At 36.0% G+C, this 24,389-nt stretch overlaps 1 protein-coding gene across 1 annotated transcript in view; it reads right to left on the bottom strand.

Moving 5' to 3' along the window:
• Positions 1-24,389, bottom strand: part of LOC104160764 (solute carrier family 12 member 7-like) — a 50,805-nt gene that overhangs the window by 16,049 nt on the left and 10,367 nt on the right. The window contains exons 7-16 of the mRNA XM_009698979.1: positions 22,708-22,949; positions 20,060-20,271; positions 15,058-15,225; positions 13,582-13,680; positions 12,817-12,874; positions 10,254-10,428; positions 6,929-7,047; positions 5,658-5,756; positions 3,293-3,412; positions 1,065-1,169 (exon numbers count right to left, since the gene is read on the bottom strand). Of these exons, the coding sequence (XP_009697281.1) occupies positions 1,065-1,169; positions 3,293-3,412; positions 5,658-5,756; positions 6,929-7,047; positions 10,254-10,428; positions 12,817-12,874; positions 13,582-13,680; positions 15,058-15,225; positions 20,060-20,271; positions 22,708-22,949 (1,397 nt within the window). The remainder of the gene's footprint in view (positions 1-1,064; positions 1,170-3,292; positions 3,413-5,657; positions 5,757-6,928; positions 7,048-10,253; positions 10,429-12,816; positions 12,875-13,581; positions 13,681-15,057; positions 15,226-20,059; positions 20,272-22,707; positions 22,950-24,389) is intronic.

Genomic DNA, 24,389 nt, shown 5'->3' on the forward strand with positions numbered 1-24,389 from the left:
ACACATATATAGAAAAGTAAGAAAGAATTGGAAAATTAGAATTAACAATTAATGAAATGCAGATTAAGTGCTTAATTCAATGGAAAACATTCAACCATCAAGGAAAGAAGTCATAATTTGCAACAGCAACAACACTTTAGGTACAGAATAACATGGCTCAGGTATTCCATAGTAACTGCCTATGCGCATCAGTTCCACGACAAATGGTAAAATAATGCTGTTACACTGAAGGGCAACAGAACATTGCATGTGCATGCACCCACAGATATTACCACAGAGCAGTGACCGTAATTCAAGTATCACATTTAGTGACAACTTCTTTTTTATGTGTTCCACCGATCAGGGTTCTTCTGGTTTGCATTACTTTCATCAGAAGTGACAATGTGCAAACATCCTTTTGTTTTTAAATGCCAAGTAATTTTTTGTGTTGGCCTTGAGAAAATTGATAGTTTAACAAGAATATTTTGCAAAAGTAGTAGTGGACATCTAACCCTATTACATACAAACAGACAGCAGACATGAGATTTTGTTTTAATGATATCTAAGTAATTTAGAAAGCGTTACTATTAAATGAAGCTTGCCACAAAAAAAAAAAGATTGCCACAAAAAACCTAGTTAAACAGTGGATCCTCTGTATATTTATACAATGTATTTCAGAGGGAACATGTATAGAAGCAAAAAAAAAACCAAAACAACTTCTGGAATTGCAGCATTTCTTCTATAGAGACAGTGGGACTCAATGATAACTGTTCCGTTGAATCTGAAAATCTATAAATAATAAGACATTAAAATTCTTCTGCACTTTGGAAAACTATGTCAACACCACATGGATTTAAGTTTGAGTTAGTTTATCCATATTCCTAGCAAAGCTGATTATGTGCTGACCATAAGTTGCATTCTATTGCGATAAAATAACACTATTGCTATGACATCATTGCCTTGCCCAAGTTAACAATGTTGTTTTAATGGTGAATTTCACTTTGTCCATTAGCTTTACCAGCAGTATTCCCCAATAGATTTATATATTTCAAGAATTATGTGACCTTGGAAGGCGTATAGCTTACCTCCAGTTCTTGGTGTGAGGAGGACCATCTTCAACACGAAGCAAAGCATAGCGAGCCGCATTCAGAGACAGTCCTCGGATTCCATCACCCCATTCTTTTTCCGCTCTTCAGGGTGTAGAAAAGAGTCAATTAACAGAGTCTCATTTATTTATACAAATTAAGTACATTTTCTTTAAGTACATTGAGGGATAATGCGCATTAAAAAAAAACAACACTCTTTTTTGCATGAATCCATAAAAAAACCTCATCTTGCAGATTTAAATCAAGAATGAAGGCTAACCAAGATGAAGCAGTTTCAGGTCCCTTCCAGGGAACTATTTATTAACTATTTATAAATATTTATTATAGCCTATTTTATTCATACCTCAAAAGCCTTTTTGTAATCATGAGAGCTACTTAAGTTGCTCTTAAGCAGTAGAATAAGTGAGGGCTACTTAAAAGGAATTGTTTCAAAGAAGCAGAATGAGTAAGTGAAACTTGACTTTGTATGTCAAAACACCACTACTACAGCTTTCTCCACTTCCTTTTCTTCCCAGTTTCTCTCCCAGATGAGCCTAAAGCTTTATCTACCCTCCTGACCACTTTCAATCTCCCTACATTTTCTGCTCCTCTTTCTCCCAACACAAAGCTATGCTATACGCCAGGTGGTCAACCAAATAAAAAAATAACTATTAGGCTAACATGTTTTCCTTTGTGGGGATTCTACTATGGCAAGAGGTCCATCTCCTTTGTCCTCCCTCCCTCTTATTTCCATTCATGATTTCTCATGGAACTTTGTTACCTCTAGCCTTCTTTCAAAATTTAGATGAAATAAGCCAAACTTAGTTCAAAAGCTATTAAAGAGCAACATGGGCAATTAAGGTGTACCCTGACAGACAGCACAATCATGTAAGTTTCTTTGACTTAGTTATCCAAAAATTAAAAACTGAGGTTTTCTCCAGACAGCAGTTTTTAGAACATTTCAAGGTGAGTTTCTCCCCACCACCAAATCAGCCCCTGTATTTGTAAAGGCAGGGAGAAAATAAGTTAAATTTCTGCAAAAAAGAATCAATCACTTTCTACAGGGTAGATGTGCTGGCTATGCACCAACATTTGCAGAGTTTGTATATGAATTTGGACATGCATATAATTTTACTTATATGCATACCTACACACACAAGCAGAACTGTTATCATCTGATCTGACTTCCTGGGTAAAATAGGCAAATAAATTTCTTTATAATTAACACAGTAAATGGAGCTGTTACAAGCCTGGAAAGCATCTAATCTGGAAATGGAGATACTAAAAGATGGAGAACCCACAAGGTGGAGGTGTTTATACCAGCTGATCCACTTAAGACCTGTGCTTAATAACTCAGCAAAACAACTCGTCTCACTTCAATTTCCTGCTCCAAGATCTTACTATTTTTCCTGACCAGAATCTTTCAGCATTGGGCGTCTTTCCTTAGAAAGGGAAAGCCCACACATTACTGGTCATAATCACCTTTAATGTTTGGATATGTTGTTTAGCTGGGGTTATTTTTTTTCTGGTTGTTGGCTTTTTGATGTTTGGGGTGGGGTTTTTTCTGTTGTTTTTTTGTTTGGTTTTTTAAATGAACTTAGCATGCTCTTTAAGTCTTCCACTTGCACAGCATCTCTTACAGGTGTGGCTCTGTATGTGTTCCTTGTCAAATCCATACAATGCAAAGTATGTTGCAGTTTAAAGATTATCTAAGACTTCAGAAAACAGGTAATTTTCAGCGGGTGCTCTGGATTGTTCAGTATGATTCTTTCTAAAAAGTGCTACAGTCCACACAGAAGAGTAAAGTTTTTGGTCTTTAGCATAAGTTAATAAGATAACAGTTTTGTAACAGGTGCTGCTTGATATTAAAAGGTGACGTTCCTGAAGTACCAAAACTTTACACCATAATCTCATAGAATCATAGAATCATTATGGTTGGAAGAGACCTCAAAGATCATCAAGTCCAACCATATCTCTGCTCAAATTAAAGTTTCCCAGCCTTATTGGTTCTTATTTTGATTCGTTCTGGATGTTGAGAAGTTTGGAACAGAGCTTCCAGATAAAGGAGAACCTGTAAACTTACAACCTTTAACAGAGTCGGGATCTTACCTTGTTTCAAGGAATACTCTTAATTCTATTACTTCAGTTGTATCTATTGTATACAAAAGTGCTTTGTGCTGAATGTTAAAGATAATTAAATATAGAATAAATAAGATATATGGTCTTACCCTCTATATTCTATGTATTTGTATATACATCCTGCGATTAGCATGGCAATCAAAGCATAGTACCAAGAGCAAATGAACATCAAGGCAAGACATAAACTCATCCCCAGGAATGAAAGAGTCCTAAAAGAAACCATTTTTTTCCATTTTTTTAAATAGGCATGCAAATGTTCTACAAAGTCAGTTCTTATTTAAGTTAACTTCCAGAAAGGCCTTTCTTCTTCATTGCTACTACATAAATAAAAATACATTGTCCCAATTCTATTTTATTAAAAAAATACATTCTGAACCTTTGTGTGACATAATACAACTCAACTAGATATAACAATACATTTAATACATTTTATCAGTACCTCCAAGTAAGGTCAGTTTCAAAACATATTTCTATCACTTACTGTTGATTTGAATTTAAGCTAAAAAAAAATTTCCTCAAACAATACTAAACAACATTATGTCACTTCCAGCAAAAATAGTTGATCAGTTTAAATGAAATGTGACTCATCAGTTATATCCTCCAATTCTGTTGTGGCCTGTCTCTTGGGAAAGAACACAGGACAGTAGAAGAGAATACAGAAAACAATCTTTTAAAGGCTATAAAGAAAGAATGACTAAACTGAAAAAGTTACAGAAGCATTTCCAGGTTAGAGTTTATATGCCTGGTTTGCCCACATTATTATTCAAGACAGATGTAGATCAGCTCAGAACTAGACAGTTTTGTGAATGCTTTTAGTCACATATGACAGCCCAGATTTCTTTTCACGCGACTTCCAAATTAAAGCCAACTTTCACTGTATTAACAAAGCGTCTTAGCAGACCCTGCTTTTGTTTGGTACCTTCAGTTTTCTTCTTTGGTACCATACAAAGTATTGACTCCAAGTGCATCCAGTTTTAAACCAAAGAAATGCTTTCTACCTGTTCTGAGGACATCAAAGTAGCTTGTCCAAAAGAACACCAGCTGCTCTTACATGCTTGACTTAGCCAACCTAAGACTCTAATTTCACTCAAAAAATAAAGTCCCATCCCAATTCTGGCCAAGTGTACCGACACTTGCTTTGGCTAGAACTAGTCACATTGAGTCAGTTGGCTCACTGATCTCTCTAGGAAAGAGATTTAAAAAAACCAAACTGTTGCCAAATAGTTACAAACTCTACTGCTGCGACATCACAATCCTTTGCTTTTTCTTCCTCACCATGGTCCATCCCGTACCTCTTTCTACCCTCCACCTTATCCACCTGCCTTAGCTTTTAAGCAACTTTGTAACTCCTACTATACTTCTTCCACAATCAGATTATTCAGGGGAGGTGGAACAAAACAAAACAAAAACAACACACAAAACAAAACCAAAAAGACAGCAATCCCCATTTTCCTTCTTGATGTTGCAAATACTACTAGGTGTTTGCAGTGACAGACTGGGAGACAGGCGCTGATGTATTTGGAGGTTTAGATGCCAAACTAGTAAGTGCCTACTGAGCATATTCTAAGAGATTTTGCAGGGCTAAAACTGTGACATTTCATTCTCAGTCAGTTCTTTAAAAGGAAAAAGAATAAGCAACTCTCACATCCTAGAATCAGGCCAGCTTATCTCCTAAAGCCTCTAGCCTTCAAGGCATTTCAGCACTAAAATTTCTCAACAGAATTACTGTTAATTAAACAAACATATGTATTTTTAAACATTCGGTAATAAATAAATAAATAAACCACTTTCCCAATCTTAGTTTGAAATGTTCGAACTCTTAAGCCATTAAAAAAAAAAACTACAACCACAACACAAAAAACCCACCCCCACACTTTTTGTATAATTGACCTTCACTGACTTTGTCAAGTATCCACTTGTCTACTTCAGTTATCAAACGCAATACCCAAACCATTACATATTTTAAAAATAGTGATCATATCATTAAAGAGCCAACTGATGTATATCAAATGAGACTTTTCTGTACAAGGTTTGGGTTTGGGGTTTTTATTCCCCCTCTTTTTTTTTTCCTCTTTTTTATAACAAAAATGGAAATCGTATCAACCTTCCTGAACATTTTTACCCATTCTCCTTATCTATATATGAAAGACAGATTATATTTTTTCATCTTCATTCTCACTTATTTAGAAGATCTCTTGTCTTATAAGCAATATTAAATGTCAATCTGTAGCCCCTTCCCAAACCTTCTACATCAGCCACATGTTTTCATGACCACAGCTATTACTAGCCCTATTCCAAACACATGAAAACAAGTGTTGCTGTTATTCAGTGCATGAATCATCTTAAAATTCATATAAGTCAGAAAGGAGATTTTGGGTTATTATTGCAAATAAATCAACAATTTATGCCCGCATAATTAGCTTTAACTCTTCTGAATAAAGGAATATTCCCTACCAATGGTAATACTTGAAACGAGGTCTCCAGTTGGGAGTCCGTAAAAGCGTCTGAACTGCACAAGCCAGATTTACAAACATATAGCACATAAGGAAAAACCTGTTAAGGGAAAAAAAAAAGAAAAAAAGAGTATTTTCCAATAAGAAATTAACTGGACAGATTTGCATTAAAAGGCTGAACACAATTCAAAAGGGTGGGAACTCATACATTGTGTTCACAGTGGCCAACAGAACATAAGACATAGATTAAATTAATACTTGTAGAATATTAGTCCTCAAAACATGGTATTAGCATAATATAGAGCTTCAAAGATTTCAGAGAAAACATGGCAAACAACTGACAATCATGGTATACTGGTTTTGGCTGGAATAGAGTTGATTTTCTTCATAGTAGCTCATATTATGCCATGTTCTGGATTTGTAACCAAAACAGTGTTGATAAGACAGAGATGTTTTAGCTGTTGCTGAGCAGGGCTTACACAGCATCAAGGCCTTCTCTGGTTTTTTTTTTGCTGTCTACCAGCAAATAGTCTTGGGGAGGAGACATAGCTGGTACAGTTGACCAAAGGGATATTCAATACTGTATGACACTATGCTCAGCGGTAACAGCTCAGGGAAAGGAGGAAGAAGGAGGGGGACATGTGGACTTGATGGTGTTTGTTCTCCCAAGTAGCAGCAACAATTGGTGAAGCCCTGCTCTCCTGGAAACGGCTAAACATCTGCCTATCGATAGTGAATTAATTCCTTATTTTGCTTTGCTTGTGCGTGGAGCTTCTGCGTTACCTATTAAATCGTCTTTATCTCAATCCATGAGTTTTCTCACTTTTACCCTTCTGATTCTCTCCTCCACTGCACTGGGGAGGAGTAAGTGAGCGATTGGGTGAGCCCAAACTGCCTGCTAAGGTCAACCCATGACATATGGGATAAACTTCCAAGACAGTCAGTAAAACAAAGTTCAGTTCACACCATAAAACATTAAATTGTTTGCACTTGAGCTAAAATAGAGGAATTTTTATTTTAAAATGCAGGTTTTTAAAAGTTGAACATATTTTTTCTAGCATTCAATGACTCTGACATGGAAAGTTTCTTTGTGCCTAGAAACTCATTCCAGCCAAAACATCTTGTTGTTTCATATTATCTCCAGGATCAAATAGGAATAGAATTTGTTAGGAAAAAAAAAGTCTAGCATTTAAAAAAGAAAAATCATTAACTAGGTAATTTACAAATAAAACACTCTAACTTAAGAACACAAAACATCATATGCATACTTACATTGAAAGAATTGGTGCTACACTGTCCAATGAGGCTATCAAAATTCCTATTTCACAAATACCAGCAGTGAGGAGCAGAGCCCAAGTTGGTTCTCCATTTGCTTTTCCATGACCAAATACCTAGTTCAATTCAAGTAAACAGTAAGATTAGGGAAAGCTGTTCATTATACAGTTATGAAATATGGTGCAGATTGTAAACTAACTCTAACTGGAAACAAAACTGTCATTAGTTACAAAGGAAAATGAAGCAATCTATACTACAAAAAGCCACCAACAAAATTGCAAACATACACATTTCCAATATGAAAAGTGTTTACTAAAATAAGCAATTACTACATAATGTTGAAGTACTATTGCAGTTGCTGTTGAAATAATCTTAAGTAACTTAAAACCCACATGCATCAGAGATTTATGCTTAGTCTATAAAAAGCTAATATAGTTGAGGACAGTACTTTTTTGTAACATATAAAATAGGCATCAACTCAGTACTAACGAACATAAATGTCAATCTTTAAAGAGGACTTAGTTAAGCCTATGATCCTGCAAAGAGCCCTACTAAAAATCACTTTGCATATGGTAATTTCCTTTGGGGACAATTCTATCCAGCTGTACTGGCGATAGATGGCAAAATGCCTCACCTGAAGTTCCAGCTGTATTTATTCTCCTCCATATTTCTCCATGTAATTATAAAGACTAAACTGTCACTCCCATTTTCCATAATAGCTTCCTTTCCAAATGTCTAGCTTCTTCACCTCATTCTCCACAGTCTTCTTGCCTGAGCTTCGTGTCATCCAACAATCTTCCTTCCCTTATATTAACATGCCATTTTTTCTGCTCATGTTTCAAGTCTTTTGTTTTTTTCTTAAATATGTCATACTAATATTAATCTCCTTGCAATCATTTTCTTGACTGTCCATACAGCAGCTATATCACTCCAAAACTGCAAGCACTTTTCAAGTCTCAAACCCCTCTTCAAACATTCTGCTTCTCCTGGATTCCCTTTCCCTCACTTTTCAAACCACGGAAGTTTTTTTCCTTCCAGTTCTTCACTCCTTTCAAATCTAACCCTGCTAAGATGGAATCATACCGCCACCTTCTCACCAAGCACGAATTTTTTACTTCAGACAAAAGTGAAATTTTTCATTTGTGTCTCAATACAACACAGCATCTACAATTTATTGCATTACAACCCCTTCCCACTCACAAGTCAAATTCCAACACGATTCTGTCCCCCCACCCCAGCATACTTAGTGCATTTACTTCCAGTTATAGATACAGGTTTTGCAAGCCAGGGAACGTGCCACTGCTCTCAACTGTGAAATAAATGTTTGATATTCTTGCACATCCTCATCATCCTTCTCCACCACTGGTAGAAAAAATGCTCCTAAACCAAGGGAACAGTGATAGAACTTTCTCAATGAACAAGTTGCCAATACTGTAGCTGCAGCGCAGCTCAAACCAGTGACTTGTTTACTTCTTCATTCGTTAACTCTTCTGGTTCCTGCTTCCAGCAGCAACACTAGTGTACACTTCCAGTGACAATTCTCCCCTCCAGCCAAGGAGAAGAGAAGGATCTAAGAGAAAATATCAAGGATATAGCCCTACTGAGACTAGGCACTAGCAGACAGACCAGGGAAGCAGCAGCAGTGGAATGGAACCAAATGATTAAAGACTAAGAAAAAAGTTGGCAACAGCAGTATGACCTGCCTTTAAAAAAAACAAAAAAAAAACCCAAAAAACCACAAAACACACACAACAAAAAAACCCCCACAACACACAAAAGACAACCCACCCCGCCAAAGCAACTAGCATTACCTCTTTCCTTTTGCTTTGCTTCTCAGCTTTTCTAACTATCTCCTCTAACCCATTCCCTGTGTGCTCCTTCCCTCTCTTCACATAAGCCCTTTCTCATTTTCCCATTCCCACATATTCTGCACACCTTCGTCATCCTCAGATGTTTCCCACCCATATCCACTCATTCTCCAGCTAACCCGTCATTCATAACAGTCCTAGGCACATCCTAGCTCAGGAATTTTCTCAAGTCACAAATCAACATGTTAACTCATTGTAGGCTTTCCCCAAACTCGGAACCAAACCAGGCTGCTGCTATTCTACGCCTAGCCCTCACTGAAGATAGATTATAAGACTCTATTCAGAGATAGCGAAGTTATTCGCCAAAAGCAATAGTCTATTTTTAACATAACATGCTACGCTGACCTCAGATGTGGGACAGTAACCTAGATCATGGAGCACAGATCTGACCAAGACCCCAGACATAAGTTTGGTCACATAACTTAGGTATCAAAATAATGATATAAATCTCCCAGAGACACATACAAAAACAAGTGCTCCAAATCATCCTCAAGACTCTCTCCAAACAGAACAGCCTATTGTCATAAATTCAGCCCTAACTACCTTCCGTGTCTGTGCTATCTGCAATTTCTTTCTGTGCACTAAATTTGAAAACTGTTCCTTAACTCTGTTCCCAAAATATTCATAGTTACTCAGACATAATCCTGTTTGTTTATACTTGAACCTGTTCTTGGTAGGTTACCATTGTGTCATGCAACTGTTGGCTACTCTTGGCAGTTTGAGGTAAGCTTTCAAACTCCAAAGTACACCACAGAAATCACAGCTTTGCTCTCTAAACATGATCATCTATTGGAATTTTATTTAATTATTTTTAACTCAAGTCTAGCTGTCTAATTTCTGCAGATGCAGCTCTGCAATTGTCTTAAATATCTTCCAGGAAGGTTTCTCTTATCTTCTTCTGTTTGCCAGATCCCTTATTCACTTCCTTTGAGAAAAATCTGATTTTTTTTTTTTTTAAAAACATGCACAGGGATATCGGAATAATCTTAATGTTCACAGTCATGGGACAGAATTCTATTGTTACATCTTTGTTGACTTTATTTAGCTTACAAAAAAGAATAAAAATTCAAAATGTATCTCTATGATATGAGAAGTTCCACAGCGAGATTAAATCAACCCTGTTCACAAATACAAGTTGTAAACACAGCCTGGAGTCAAGAAGTTCAGTTGTTATGTTGCTTCTTAGTTCATTTATTTCCATTTATAGAAGACTTATATTCCCAGTTTTGAACCAGTAATTTCTATGTGCAAGAAGAAAAGTAATGAAATTCCATTGCACAGAAATATTCCAGTTCAAACTTTGTCCTACAATAGTTTGATCTATTATTGCACACAGTTAGAATTGAGCTCCAAATCTTTTCCTCAGAGTTTTACAGGAATGGCAGAAATAATGCCTTTTTTTAATCCAAATATAAGCCATATTTGAAATACTGTAAAGAAAAAAAAAATCTCACTTGAATAAATGGTACAATGCCATCTCTTGCAATGGCCTGTAACAGACGGGGTGCACCAGTGAGACTCTGGAGACCAGCACCACATGTTGAAAAGAATGAACCAATCACAATAACCCATGGAGAAGGCCAGGCCAGTGTACCAACCACTAAATTTCCATTAACTGCTTCTCCAAACCTTAGGGAAGAGTGGAAAAAAAAAAAAATAATCAGTAAGCATTAAAATAAAATAATACATTTTTACTATAGCTTCAACACCCACATTTCAATGCATTTTTCAACAATAAACATCATGTCACAGTATGCACTGTACGTTTTCCCAACCAATCCATTTCTCTTTATTCTGCTGTTTTAAATAAAACATATTATAATTGATTCATCGTAAGTGCTGCCTCTAAGTAGACATGCAGCAATTATCAGGATTCTTGGTAAACTATACAGAATTAACAGCAATATCAGAAGTATTTACATATGCATCCTTTAGACCCTTGTGACTGCTAGGAACGTAGATCAGATTGCAGAAATCTAAATATGGGTATACGCTGGGGCACAAGCAGGAGATCTACAAAACAAACTATTAGCCTTTCCTTTTAATAGTGTGACACTGACATCTGGAAAAGTAAGTAGAGAAACTACTAGACAGAACCATCTGAAGTTATCCACATGCCTTCTGACTGTCATGCTACCTGACGGGATTTTTACATGCCTATGGCAAACAAGCAGGTAGAAGTCAGGAAGAGGTGTTTTCATTACAGTCTTGAGTGTCCCATCCAATACCACTGCCTTTTTTTTTATTTATATACATAATTACCTTTAAGTTCATTTACAGACATCTTGGGTAAACTACAGAAAGGTTATCCCCACCCCCCCCCAACTGATGTTTTCATCTTAAAAGCAAGTAAACTTCTTGTAGTTCATCTTAGTTTTGTTAGTAAGTAGCCAAAAAGAATTTTAAGACTACCTGCACTGTGATAGCACAGGGTTTTTTTTTCCAATGTTTTCAGGTTTTTCAAAAGAAACACCAGAGAAAAGAAAAGGCTACAGATTAAGAAAAATTAAATGCTCTATCTCTTTTCAGACCTGCTTTTAAACAGGGTCAAGAAACATAGTAACCAGGTTAATATAATAAGCCAGTGTTCAAATTCTTGCATATACCCAAGCTTGGATGCATGGCTACATACTATTTTCAGCAGATGGAAAAGGGGAAACCACCCTCTTTAAAAATACAGGAGAAAAAACATATTATGCATCTATGATGACATTTATACAGCTGTACATTCATTCTTAACTCAAATTCTAATGCCTGTGTTTAATTAAAACACAGGGTAGGAACAACTTGAAAAAATTAAAAACACTGAAATATGTATGGCAGACATGACAATCCATAATTAAAAAAAAATCCCCCAAACCAGTCTTTAAACCAGACCAAAATCCATACATTTTACTGTTATGCTGGATTTCAGCCAAACAAGAACTGGCAGCAGTGTAAATGAAAGAACATCGATTCAATTGTTCTTACTACATGCATCCTGCTCTAGTGACAGATCACCTGCACTCACAGCTTGCAAAATTCAACACCCCACACTTCCCAGTAAATTTCAAATATGTTACTTTAAAAAATGTGAATTTATGATAATGGCCTTGCACTAATTTATAATTCAGAATTCATCCACTCATTTCTTAAGCATCAGCTTGATTTGGTATGTATATTTACTTTGAAGAAAAAGAAACCAGAGGTTTTCACTGATGCAGCAATACCATTTTAAAGTAAAAGTGATCCCCTGCTGCTTCTTATATTGGCTCTGATTAGAATCCAGCTTTTAACTTATGGTTTTCCTTCCAGACTAAAAGATTGCGTTTTGAAATATGTTGTCTCAGCATCATCTCTATCAGCTTCCAAGCAATACTCCAATGCCACTGCTTCACCACCAAAAGCAAACTTGGGCCTTGGTAGAAAAGAGAACCTCCTAAGGGAGAAATTCAAAATATGGAGATTCTGTTCATGCTTATCTCCATTATATTTATTCCTTTCATGCTTCATATTGTGCCTGAAATATCCTCAGGCAATTACATGGGTGAAAACTGACATGATTCCTATATTTTAAAACAAAAAAAGTGATACATCCAGCAGAAATTACAGGCCTGATGGTGCATTGCAGTCTGTTATGAATTCTCTTTGTCATGTAACCATCAAAATTTTTTTTCTGTCTGTTCCTCAGAAGCATGTTACTCCTCCCAAAGTAATACCACTCCCCTTACCCCCACCCATCAGCTCCACAAATACTAACTATGATTTTCTTTTTCAAGAACATTTTATTAGGGATAGTTTCACTTCAAACATTTATCTTAGATTCTGTTTCCACTTCTTGAAGGGATACAGCCTGATAACCTGACCAGTTTTTGCAGCCATGTCAGTTTAACAGATAGACTTTCCCTCCAGTTTTAACCTAATCAAAAGAAAAATGTATCACATAGATATTTCCTCGAAGAGCCGTTAGTAAGTCCTATTAACATAACCCATGATCATACATACTCCCTGTAAAAGTAGAAGTTGAATACCACTTACTTATCTCTTAATATCACACCTTCTATACAGGCACCAAACAATACTATACAGGAGAGATCTATTACTGAGACTGAAGGAAGATTACACTATAAATAATCATATACATAGAGAAAAACCACCATTTTTCACCTAGGGATGAAATGAAAGTGTCCATGATAATGAAGTGTGTGGGTTTTTTGTTGTTTTGTTTGTTCTGGTTGTTTTGTTGGGTTGTTTTGTTTTTGTTTTTTCCTTTTGTTTTGGTTTTGTTTTAATTCTTCCCTGCTACAACTTTTTAGTTTATGTTCTCTATGACTGCATTTGACATACAGTTGATTTGTGAAGTATTGGAAGTAGCCATACACCATGTAACAGAACAGGTATTTTCTCATACAAATAAGCCTTTGTGTCTTTTAGGTACTGAAGGACTAAATTTCTATTGCTGGTAGTTTGCTTTAAAATTTTCACTGGTTATAGTCTAACTAAACAAAGCAATCTGTCAACTGAAGCATGATGCTAAAAACCTCTACATCACTTAAATAAAAATGTCAATTATATCTTAGCACTAGTAGAATATATAAAAATATTTATATATACTAATAAAATTTGATATATTTTGATATTTAAATATAATATTTATATTTGACAAATATAAAATATTTCTTTTCTGTCTAGATTTCATTCATTCTATACTCAGTCAACTCTAATGACTTTTCAATGAAAAACACTATACTGTTATACCTACAGAATGCACACCAGAAAAAAAAGTTACAGCATAAAGGATACAAATAAAAGACGTAGTTGAAATAGCCAAAATGGTTCCAGTAGGAATAGATTTCTGAGCATCCTTAAGATCTCCAGATCTGTTTGAACCTGCCATAATACCTTAAAAAGAGACCAAATTTATATGTCATAAAAACAATTAATACTAACTCCATGTAAATAACTAATAGAATAGGAGCATTTAACTTTAGCCTGCTCCATAGGTTAAATCAGGCTTACAGAAATGTATTATACTATATCCTGCACAAATCTTCAATTTATACCTTCATTTTATTTAGAAATTTGTATTACCACCCATTGTTGACTGAATAAATTCCAGAAAGCTCAGGAAAGAGACAGATAAAAAAATGAAAAAATTATTTTATAAATATAACTTCAGAATCACTTTTAAAAGGGGGAAATATACAGGCGTATATTGGGGATTTAGCAGTTTTAGCTAGTGTGACTAAATGTACTAACTTTCTACTACACAGGCCACACATAGTAAGATATGCAAGCAAATCAATAAACTAAATGATAAAAATATAGAAACAAAAAAGAAAGGAGGAAAAGGAAGGAAGTAGAACAGTTAGGAAATGACATGTACACATCCCTGTTTGAATCAAAGAAGGCAACAAAAATATTTTCTAGTACATACTGTGACAGGAGGGAAAAGCCATACAATAACCAACTAATTCTGCCACCTTTACTGGAATTGCCCTGACCACTGCTGGAGGCAAAAATGTGGAAGCTAATGTCAAGACGTTCCAGTGCAAAAGCATTGTCAAACTCCATGCAATGAAGCCCTAACCACCAGTTCAGATATGATGAAGTATTAATAAGAGCTTGAAACAGAGAAATTAAAACAGTGGGGGACTAGAATACAAAGGGGTACATCCACCTGGTATTCTACTAGCAAACAATGCTGCAACTTCTTAACAGAGTTCTGTTTTGTTACTTGATATTACAATTGCTTGAGCTGGGACTTTTGAAGAAAAGTGTTTCTGGTTATTTCAGTCAAATGTGACCTGAGGAAAATGATACACAACTAATCTAATCTTTAAGTTTGACAAAAGAGTCTCTACTAGTTACAGTTGCAAAAAAAAAATATTGGATATTAAACTAATCACAGGTGGTTCACGGATTGAATACCCAAAACAATCATCTCAATACTGAACTGTTTTCTCATGCATTTAAGGATTAAAATATTCTAAAGGTATGCATCTTATTTTGAATAAGCATTTATTAACACATGGAGCTTTTGGGTTTTTTTTCAGATACAGAAGATAGGACTTAAACAAGGAATCAGTTTAAGTGCTATAACCCCATAAAATAATCATCCATCAGCTATATCTCTCTAGCACCACAAAGTTTTAGATACATAAAACTTGGACACACAAACTATCGATATCACGTGTCATCAATAAACATTCATACACAGAGAAAATAATTTCTTTTCAGCTATAAGTACACATCCTCACTCAATAAAGTTTTATCTACCTGTCACAGATGGGAAATAAATCCCTACAAGCATTGTGAAGTAGGTCATGATGTCTGTAAAAACATAAGGGAGTCCACCCAGTTTTGTCTCTTCTGATCCAGCAACTGATGGCTGATCTTTTTTCTCAACTATTGATCCTTTTTCTGAATAAGCACTCCACAGATTATCTACAAGGGGAGGAAAAATAAAATCAAAAGCCAGTGACATCTCTCTATTTCAGGATATTAAATAACAAGAATGCAATAATCTTATTAATCAGGTGGCTTTTCTCACACAAAAATCATGACGTTTCTCAACACTTCCTTAGAAAGCCAAGAATGCAGCAGCAATACCATCAATACCAATTGTAACTGGTGGACATTCCCACTGTATGCCAGTAGAAATGCAGTAGTGTATGGGATGCAGCATTAAATTCTAATATATTTGTAGAATGTCCACTTACATTGCAAAGACATATGGATATATTGTGAAAAAAATAAGGAAACTATTATCTCCAGGTTCAGGCAATCTTAGCATATATGCACATTTCTTGTTCTTATATTTTGAGAAGCAGGTCAAAAACCAAAATGCTACTTAGCAGTAACTTGAGTTCTTTGAGATCTGCTGTACAGAATAACCCTGGACAATTCAGGACTCAACTGTTCATGGTGAAGGTATTCCACAGGGCGACAAAAGCAGAGTAACCAGACCTCAGAAGAGAAATCATAAGCAAAATAAAACAAAGCAAACAAAAATGAGCAGATTGTGGCTCAATTTCTCCAACAAACTAAGGATGCTTGTTCAACGAAGACTGACAGGTTAAAGAACCAGTAGCTTTTGAGAGCTTAGATTTGTGGAAACACTGTTTGTGCCCCTTGATGAGATGGTGAGAATATCCAACACCGATTCTTATTTTAAAATGAGACAACTTGTGCTATCACATGCGAGGAAACAAAGTAGATACTCTCCCTTCCTGTCAAAGAGCCAAATGATTTTACACCACAATTCCCACAGACTGCCAGGATGATAGATCCGATAACCAATTTTCAGCCACCCAGTACAACTTAAGGGAATTAGGTACAGTATTCTAAGCCTTCACAACAGCAAAAGGTCACCTTGAGCACAACTGGAGATTGACTCTGAACAAGCGGCCAAAGAGGGTATTCATAGCCAGATTTATAACAGAAATCTTACAACTGGTAAGCATACATGGAAGCATGCACGAGAAACATAAGAGACAGCAGAACAAAGATTATGAGTACAGTAAGCATTCTGTAGCAATTAATACTACGTGTGTTAGTTCATTCAAATGAAGAGGAATAAGAAACTGATACTGAGATAAGACCAAAGTCACAAAAAGAAGAGTTAAGGAAACAAGAGGAAATTTCAGGAAATTTAGCAAAGATTCGAGGAGTGACATAAAACAAGAAAAGATCTCCCAATTAGCATCCACTCCCTATGGAGCAGAAAAAAAAAGTCCAAAAATCAGTTTGCTATTGCCAACCAAAAGCACGAAATACTTAATAAGGACACAACAGCTTGTGTCCTTTATTCAGTACAACACACAAGTCACAATGGCCTGAGCACTTCAATGCATACAACTCTAATTGTGGAAGTGTGTATGCCAGCATGAGTGGATAAAATCAGCTTACAGATTTTGTAAAACAGAAATCACTTTCCCCTTTCATAAGATGTCACACAGAGCTTTGTTACACTGGTTTCCTATGCTCTTTTTCCCAAAAGTGATAATCCAAGTGGACTTGAAAGTTAGGGTGAGGAAAAAGGGTCACTTTTCATAGAATCATAGAATCATTATGGTTGGAAGAGACCTCAAAGATCATCAAGTCCAACTGTATACCCAATGCCACCATGCCCGCTAAACCCACTAAACCATGTCTTGGAGCACCACATCTAAACGTTTTTTGAACACCTCCAGGGATGGTGACTCCACCACCTCCCTGGGGAGCCCATTCCAATGCCTAACGACTCTTACAGTGAAGAAGTTCTTCCTAATGTCCAACCTGAACCTCCCCTGGTGCAACTTGAGACCGTTTCCTCTTGCCCTATCGCGAGTTACCAGGGAGAAGAGACCAACCCCCACCTGGCTACAACCTCCTTTCAGGTTGTTGTAGAGGGCGATCAGGTCTCCCCTCAGCCTCCTTTTGTCCAGACTAAACAACCCCAGCTCCCCCAGCCGCTCCTCATCAGCCTTGTGCTCCAGACCCTTCACCAGCTTTGATGCTCTTTGTTGGACACGCTCCAGCCCCTCAATGTCCTTCTTGTAGTGAGGGGCCCAGAACTGGACACAGTATTCGAGGTGCAGCCTCACCAGCGCAGAGTACAAAGGGATGATCACTTCCCTAAAGAGTTCAAACATTTGTGGGGAGGTAGTTATTCCTTCTAGGGGCATTCATGGGTTGCTGAGGCTCCTCTAACAACATTTATGGACACATAAACAAGATCTGGTACAATGTATCTAACCCAACAACATGCTACCACGAAGCAGAATGGTGTTGATGAAAGCTATTTCCAGAATTATGTCGTTATTGTAAGGGCCATGTTCATGGGCATGTTTGGTCAGCTATTTGAATGCTTTATTATTGTTAGGACACTTGTGGAAGGTGCATAAGAGATGCATGCTTACTGTATACAAGTGCCCAGTAAATGGTGTAAGGACTTAACATACACTTCCTGAGACGCCCAAGCATGATATCTGAGTATTCCCAGCCACAGCTCAAGCAACTTAAGTGTGCAGAGTCTGCAGCTGCAAAGTCTTCACACAAAGCAGAACATAGGCCATTAGTGGAGGAAAATCCTCCTTGAGAAATCTTTGCCAGTCAAGTTCAAGCTTATGTGTGCTCAACACTCAGCAAGCAAGACAGGTGATCCACTTAATTTAGTCTTAGTTATCACACAACACTAGGATAGTGAAATGGAACTAGTACTACTGTATAAAGCTGCAAGAAACATTAATCAGCTAACAGAACCAGAGTACTTTTTTCCAAAAGTAGAAAAATTAGTACTCGGCCTGAAACTTCCAAGAATACTGAAAGACCTGAGGTGCTAACTATGACTTTACCAGAAATCATATTGCTACCCAGGGACTGAAACATGACAAACATAAGGCCAACTTTTTAATATAGTTTCAGAGATATCAGGAAACTCAAGGCTCACAAGTAGCATCTGCACATGAACAGTTGATAGCAACAATAGCAATGGACAGAAGCAGCAAATACATTGTGTTATCTTTGAGTTCTGAAAAAACAGCACCTATTCAGTTTTCTTTCTTGAGTTTTGAGTAACTGGGGAACTCTCAGCATAGCTTTTGTAAAAGAAAATTGTCAGAAGTATTCAAGTTCCTTGAGGGAAACAAATGAATCCACTTAATTTGGCCCACCTGAATTTCTCACATTTTTGAAAAATTCCTCACCCAAGGAATCTACAGCAGCCATGAGATAAGAGGAAAACTCCTCACATGGATAAAAAAAATGGTTCAAAGATAGAAAACAACAGGTAAATGTAAATCCAGTTTTATAATGCAGGAAAGCCACCAGCAAGCTTCCACAAGGATTAGTAGCAAAATGTAACCAGTGCTTTCCAGTATACTCACACAGCCTAGAAAAGGGAGCTAGCAGCAAGATAAAAGAGCTTACTGGTAATACTCAGTTATTTAAAGCTGCAGAAGTAAAACCAACTGCAAAGAACTACAGAAAAACCCTATCAAACTCAGTGACTGAACAGAATGCAATTCATGAAATTCACTATAGGGGATACAATTGTATCAAGCAATGATCACTGGAAGATGTAACCCTCACACTGAGCTTTCAGCAGACTCTCAATAGTTGTTAGAGATCTTAGCATCACATGACAGTAGAACAGTGAAATGACACTTTTATACAGTAGTGCTGCTTCAAAGAAATGTTAATCAGTGAACAGAACCAGAGCACATTTTTCCAGAAGAAGAAAAATTAGTACTCAGCCTGAAACCTCCAAAAGCAAACCAGCAGTTTAAAGCTTACACTGTAGCAAAAAGTGAGAACATACAGTTGTCTTCTGAGCTGGGGCTCAGATTTGTACCTACAAGTGTGGTAAATTATAAAATGCACAGAACAAATCTTTAGTCACATTTCTTGTGACAAACATTTCAATCAAAAAGAATTTCATTTTTCATTGAGAAAACTGAGTGGTTTTTTTTAAATATACATATTTAGATTCAGAGAAGCCTATGCTTCATTTAGTATCTTTTTATGTATTTGTACACTTTATATTTGATACTTTAAACTGAATTACTATGGCAGTAGTGATCGCCTACTGTCCCCATTTAGAGTTCCATATTTATATAAAATCAAACCTTATTTTAAGGGGAAGCAGGAGAGATACCAGAACATCCATTTCATCCCCAGAAATAGTCTTTGATACAGTATAATCCCTTACATGATCAAAATGAATCTTACGACCTAGTGCAACTGGAATCCCAAGCTGCCACAACTGTACAGGAACACTTTGTAGAACATCTCCCGTCCAAATGCTAAAAAGACTGCTTTTCTCCAAACCTATCACTAACTTGCTCTATCATATTGCACAAGCCACAGGACTTCATTCCTCAATACACCACCTGTAAATTGGAAACAAGTTCTCCCTCAGGAAAGTTTGAGAATATATCCATGAACAGCTTATTGAAATAAGTGTATTTGGCATACAAAAGAGCTAAACACTTTTAAAAAAAAAAAAGGTTAGCCATGATAAACACTTTCATACAAATTTTTTTTTTTGATAGATCAGTGGCTTTTGGACAAGTGCCTATAAAACTCCAATGACTCCGAAATTAAAGCATTTGATACTAAGCTTCTAAAAACCAGATGGAAACTTTATAGGAAGAAGCATGCTTCAGGTAGCAATCTTTCATACAAACAGATTAGAGCTAAAGAAGTAGTGACAGACTAGACTACTACATTATTGAACAGCTACAGACCAAATTAATAATGTCCAAAAATTTTTAAGTCACTGTGCTTTCCAACTTACCAGTTATAACTCCACTCATTATTCCTGGAATCCCTTGAATTTCTGTTACGTTATTGAGACTAAAGTAGTCATCACACGTAGCATTAAGCAAAGAACTATCACAGAATAGGCGCCACAAAGTTGTAGTCTTTGTTTCATTATTGCTTTCAGTAAATTTGGCACAGACATCAAAGCTGCGTTTTGACAATGTACGGTTTCCAAGGAGACAGATACTATAAATAAAAAAATAAAAACAGTGATTCTTCAATATAGTGTTGTGCATTAAACTATTTTTTTTCCATTAGACTTCTTCAGAAGCCCGTTATAGTACCTATATTATGGCCTATACTACATTATTAAAACAGTAGATAGTTTTATATGCAGAGACTATCATCAACAATCTTTAAAACACCAATTAAACATTTGTATTTTAAGGTACTAATAGCTATTTTGCCTTTTGATTTATTCTTTGGAAAATACAATTAACTCGAGCAGCTTGGCCACTAAGTAACAGAGATCATGATTCATTCAGTCCTACAAGAAAGAAGTGAAATTAAGTAATACTTAATATAACAATGACCCTGACCAAGAAAATACAAAAGTAAGATTAAGCAAGTGCGTCATGCTCTTTTCTAGCAAATAAATATTTTAGATAGCCTCAAAAATATTAACATCCACAAGGCAGGAAATAAGCCAGGAGGGTTAAACAGCATAATTTAAAACATTGATAGGAGTACAAATTAAAGAATCATGTAGCAAGAAGCAATTAACACACTCAGAAATGAAAGCAAATTGGAAAAAAACCAACACACAACTCAGAGCAGTTCACAAAAAACCTAATTCCTAACAGCAAATAATACTAAGGATCTAGGAACATTTCTTTGCTAAGCTTAGGAGATACCTATTGCAGGTTTGCTTAATAATGAAGTGATATATAATATTTATGAAGATGAAAAAAGAAACATCAAGTGAAACTTCTGTGCTAGGCAGGTCAGCCAAAGAAAACATAGTACACATCTAATACTTCTGAAGGGGCTCAGTTAAGAAGCTGGTAACAAACAGTAAAAACATATCATTTGGCATTAAAGTATACTAAGCCAAGCAGAATACTGACCTAGTGCAATATCCTGCTTCCAGGAGTAATTAAAAGTAAATCCCTCAAGAAGAGTACAGGACACCAGTACAGCTTCATGGTATGGCATCACATGGAAGTTGATCAGAATTAACAGAAAGCTTAACACAAAGATCATCTTGCCACTTGCCTTACTCATCTTTCTTTTTAATTGCTATTGATTTGGTGACTTTACAGCAGCAGAGTGAGTTGATTCAACCCACAAAAACTTCTTCTAGTTTGATTCAACTGGGAGACCATGGGGTAAACTATTTTACCATCTATACAATGGCCAAACCTAACAGAGGTTAGTGATGCCAACCTAACTAACCAGCTAAGAGGAAGCTAGTCTTTTTGGTGACCATCTCACCACCAGATCAGCTTTATCATAATATAAAACCATACTTGAGTTTCTCATTTTGAGGCAGAGTGGCCAAAGCATGAACAATTATATTTATTGGAAGATAACCTTTCTTTATTATTTTTTCCCCATAATAATATACCGCAGTAGCAGCCACAAATAAAGTTTCCGAGAACTTGGTAATAAGTCTTCCCTATGCTACATTTCCAAATAAACCCTCTTTTACCTATATAAGTGACTAAAAGATTTAAGTATTTCTCTACTGGAAGTTACAGTTTCTTAAAAAAGTTTTCTTCCTTCAAGTTTTCTTCACAAAAACGTCAGTTTTGGACACAGGTTTATTTTTTCAATAGAAGACTTGATATCATTTTACAGTACAGGCAACAGATACTGCTTTAATGGTCAATTCATAATGCAGCCATCAACACTTAAAAGTACTATGTAACGATCATAAAGGATAACTTCAGTCCTGCATAACAGAAGGCACTTCATAACAAAAATTACCAGGCTATTCTGCTAATGTGTTAAGTATTATAATTTTGTTTTCTCTCCAAACAGAAAAAGATGCACAAAAATGCAACTCACATACTGATAACTGGACAAAAGTAGTAATTCTTAGTAAGCTAAGACAGGTACAAGCTAAAGTTAATGAGAAGTAATATGCCATGTGTGACTACAATACAATTTGATTTTATTAAGAAGATAGAAAGCCTTCACAAATAGAAGTGAATTTAACACTGCAATGTCTTTAAGTAGGGAGAAATGGAAGCTTCAAAAATTTCCTCGTGACAAAAAGTTTGAAAGTATATTTCTTCCATAACTATGGTTCATAGCAACAATGTTGTCTTGAAGTTTTTACTTTAATTCTTTAGATAAAGCAGCTATATTTACTGTCAGCAAAAACCACCTTCCCATTCTTTAGGTGTGGATGGAATAATGGCCAGTAACTACAAGTACCAAAGAACATTTTCCAGAGTATTATGTCTTACCAAAAATGAGAAAAAGATTCAGATAGATAACTCAGAATAACAAATGAGTACATAACTGCCTAAACACATAAAACCTACCATTGAAGCCAATGTGCTTGTATTTTGAAGTTTAGCTTAAAACATGAAATGGTTACAGAAGCTATTGCCTACACCCCCTCCTTTTTTTTTTTTTTAAATAACCCAAACTACTTAAAGATATTGCACTTACGGAAAGTCAGGTGGGTCAAACGCAGTCTTAATAACTCCGGCATATATGGCAATGATGGAAAGAATCACACAGGCAAGGAAGACCAGTGCAAGTTTGTTGACATACTTTACTCCCACAAAAACTACTATGGCCATCAGAATGATAATACATGTTCCATAAACTCTCATGTTGTTCAGCATAGCCTCTGTTTCTTCGCCAACCTCTTCTGCTTTAAATATAGCAGCACTTGGAGAAATGTAGGTCTGGAAGAGATATGGCAAACTATCATACATGCAATAACAAACATTTTACTAAGAATCACTTACTTGAACTTCAAAATCTAAACTTCTATTACAGTATCAGTTTTATTCTTTCACAAACCAGTTCAATCAGATGAAACACGCATTTAGAAAGTGTAGAGGTAAAAGAAAGGGGGAGGCAGAGATGAAGAAAAACAAGTTTTGAGAATCAGAGACTGCTTTTGATCCAGCTTCTTCTCTTCCCTTTAAGAATTTCCTCTCCTCGGATTCACATCTCTGCCAGACAGGAAAAACCACTAAGGACCTGGAGGGGGGAGCTATTGACAAAAATTAAAAGAAAAAAACCAAAACTATAAACTAGCTCAAACACACACAGTTCAAACCAGATACATGCTTAGAGTAATTTGAAGCATTTGCTGATCAATAATTCCGTTGATTGAAACAAAATATGAAGAGTCAAGCAAAAGCTTGATAAAAAACTAAAAACGTTTTCAGTACTATAGTCCCTGCACTATAATTCACAAAATTCAAACAAAGATACCTTAAACTTCGTACCTTGAAAAATGTTTTAGAGTGAGTTTACCTTAATTTTTAATCTGAAATTGCAACAGTACAATTTAAGATTAGTGTGACAAAGCTTAGTCCTGTGCTAAAACAGACATTTTAAGCTACTGTAATTTCAAACAGGATTCTCTTACAGATCTCGATTTTGTTCTGGGTTCTGCCTGAAAAGAAGTTGGAAGCACAGCTTATAGGACTTATACTGATAAATGCAAATGAAAAGACAAACTCTGATCTGTAGTTCTGATAGATTTGTGTACTACACTACACTATAAAGATACCTTTATTCCTTCTTTTAACACCTTTAAAAAAAAAATCTCTGCTCAGCTATTAGGGGAGTATTGGGGCTTGAGACAACTCCACTTCTTCAAAACAACTGCTAAACTGACTATCCTTAAATAATCTAACTTCTAAGGGCAGGAAGAAACTTTGAGCAGGAGGCTATCCTGCTGTGTTCAGAACCAAAATTCAGAACTAGACAGACACAGGCAATTCTTTAAACTTAAAGAAAATTCTAGTAATTTAACTTTAAATTAAAATCAAATCCAGTAAATTAATATTTACTAGAATGTTAGAAGATACAAAAGTTGTTACATCATCATGAAAGAAAACAAAGAAAAGTAAAGCAAAAAACTGATTACAGATAAAGTATTTACGTATCATTAGAAAATCCTACATTGTGATGTTGCAGAAGTATCACACTCTATACGGTGGTATTCCAGAAGGTTTTCTTGTGCGCTTTGTTACTCTGCTGTTCACAGCTTTTGCTGGGGAAAGCCACAGGCAGACAACTGATTTCTGCCCCTCCAAATAATCCATGTCCAAGTGGAAGAAAAAAAAAAAAAAAAAGCACCCACAACACCCAAAACCTTGTGCTTTTGG

This window comes from Cariama cristata, unplaced genomic scaffold, assembly GCF_000690535.1.
Source record: "Cariama cristata isolate BGI_N322 unplaced genomic scaffold, ASM69053v1 scaffold5224, whole genome shotgun sequence".
Classification (NCBI taxonomy): domain Eukaryota; kingdom Metazoa; phylum Chordata; class Aves; order Cariamiformes; family Cariamidae; genus Cariama; species Cariama cristata.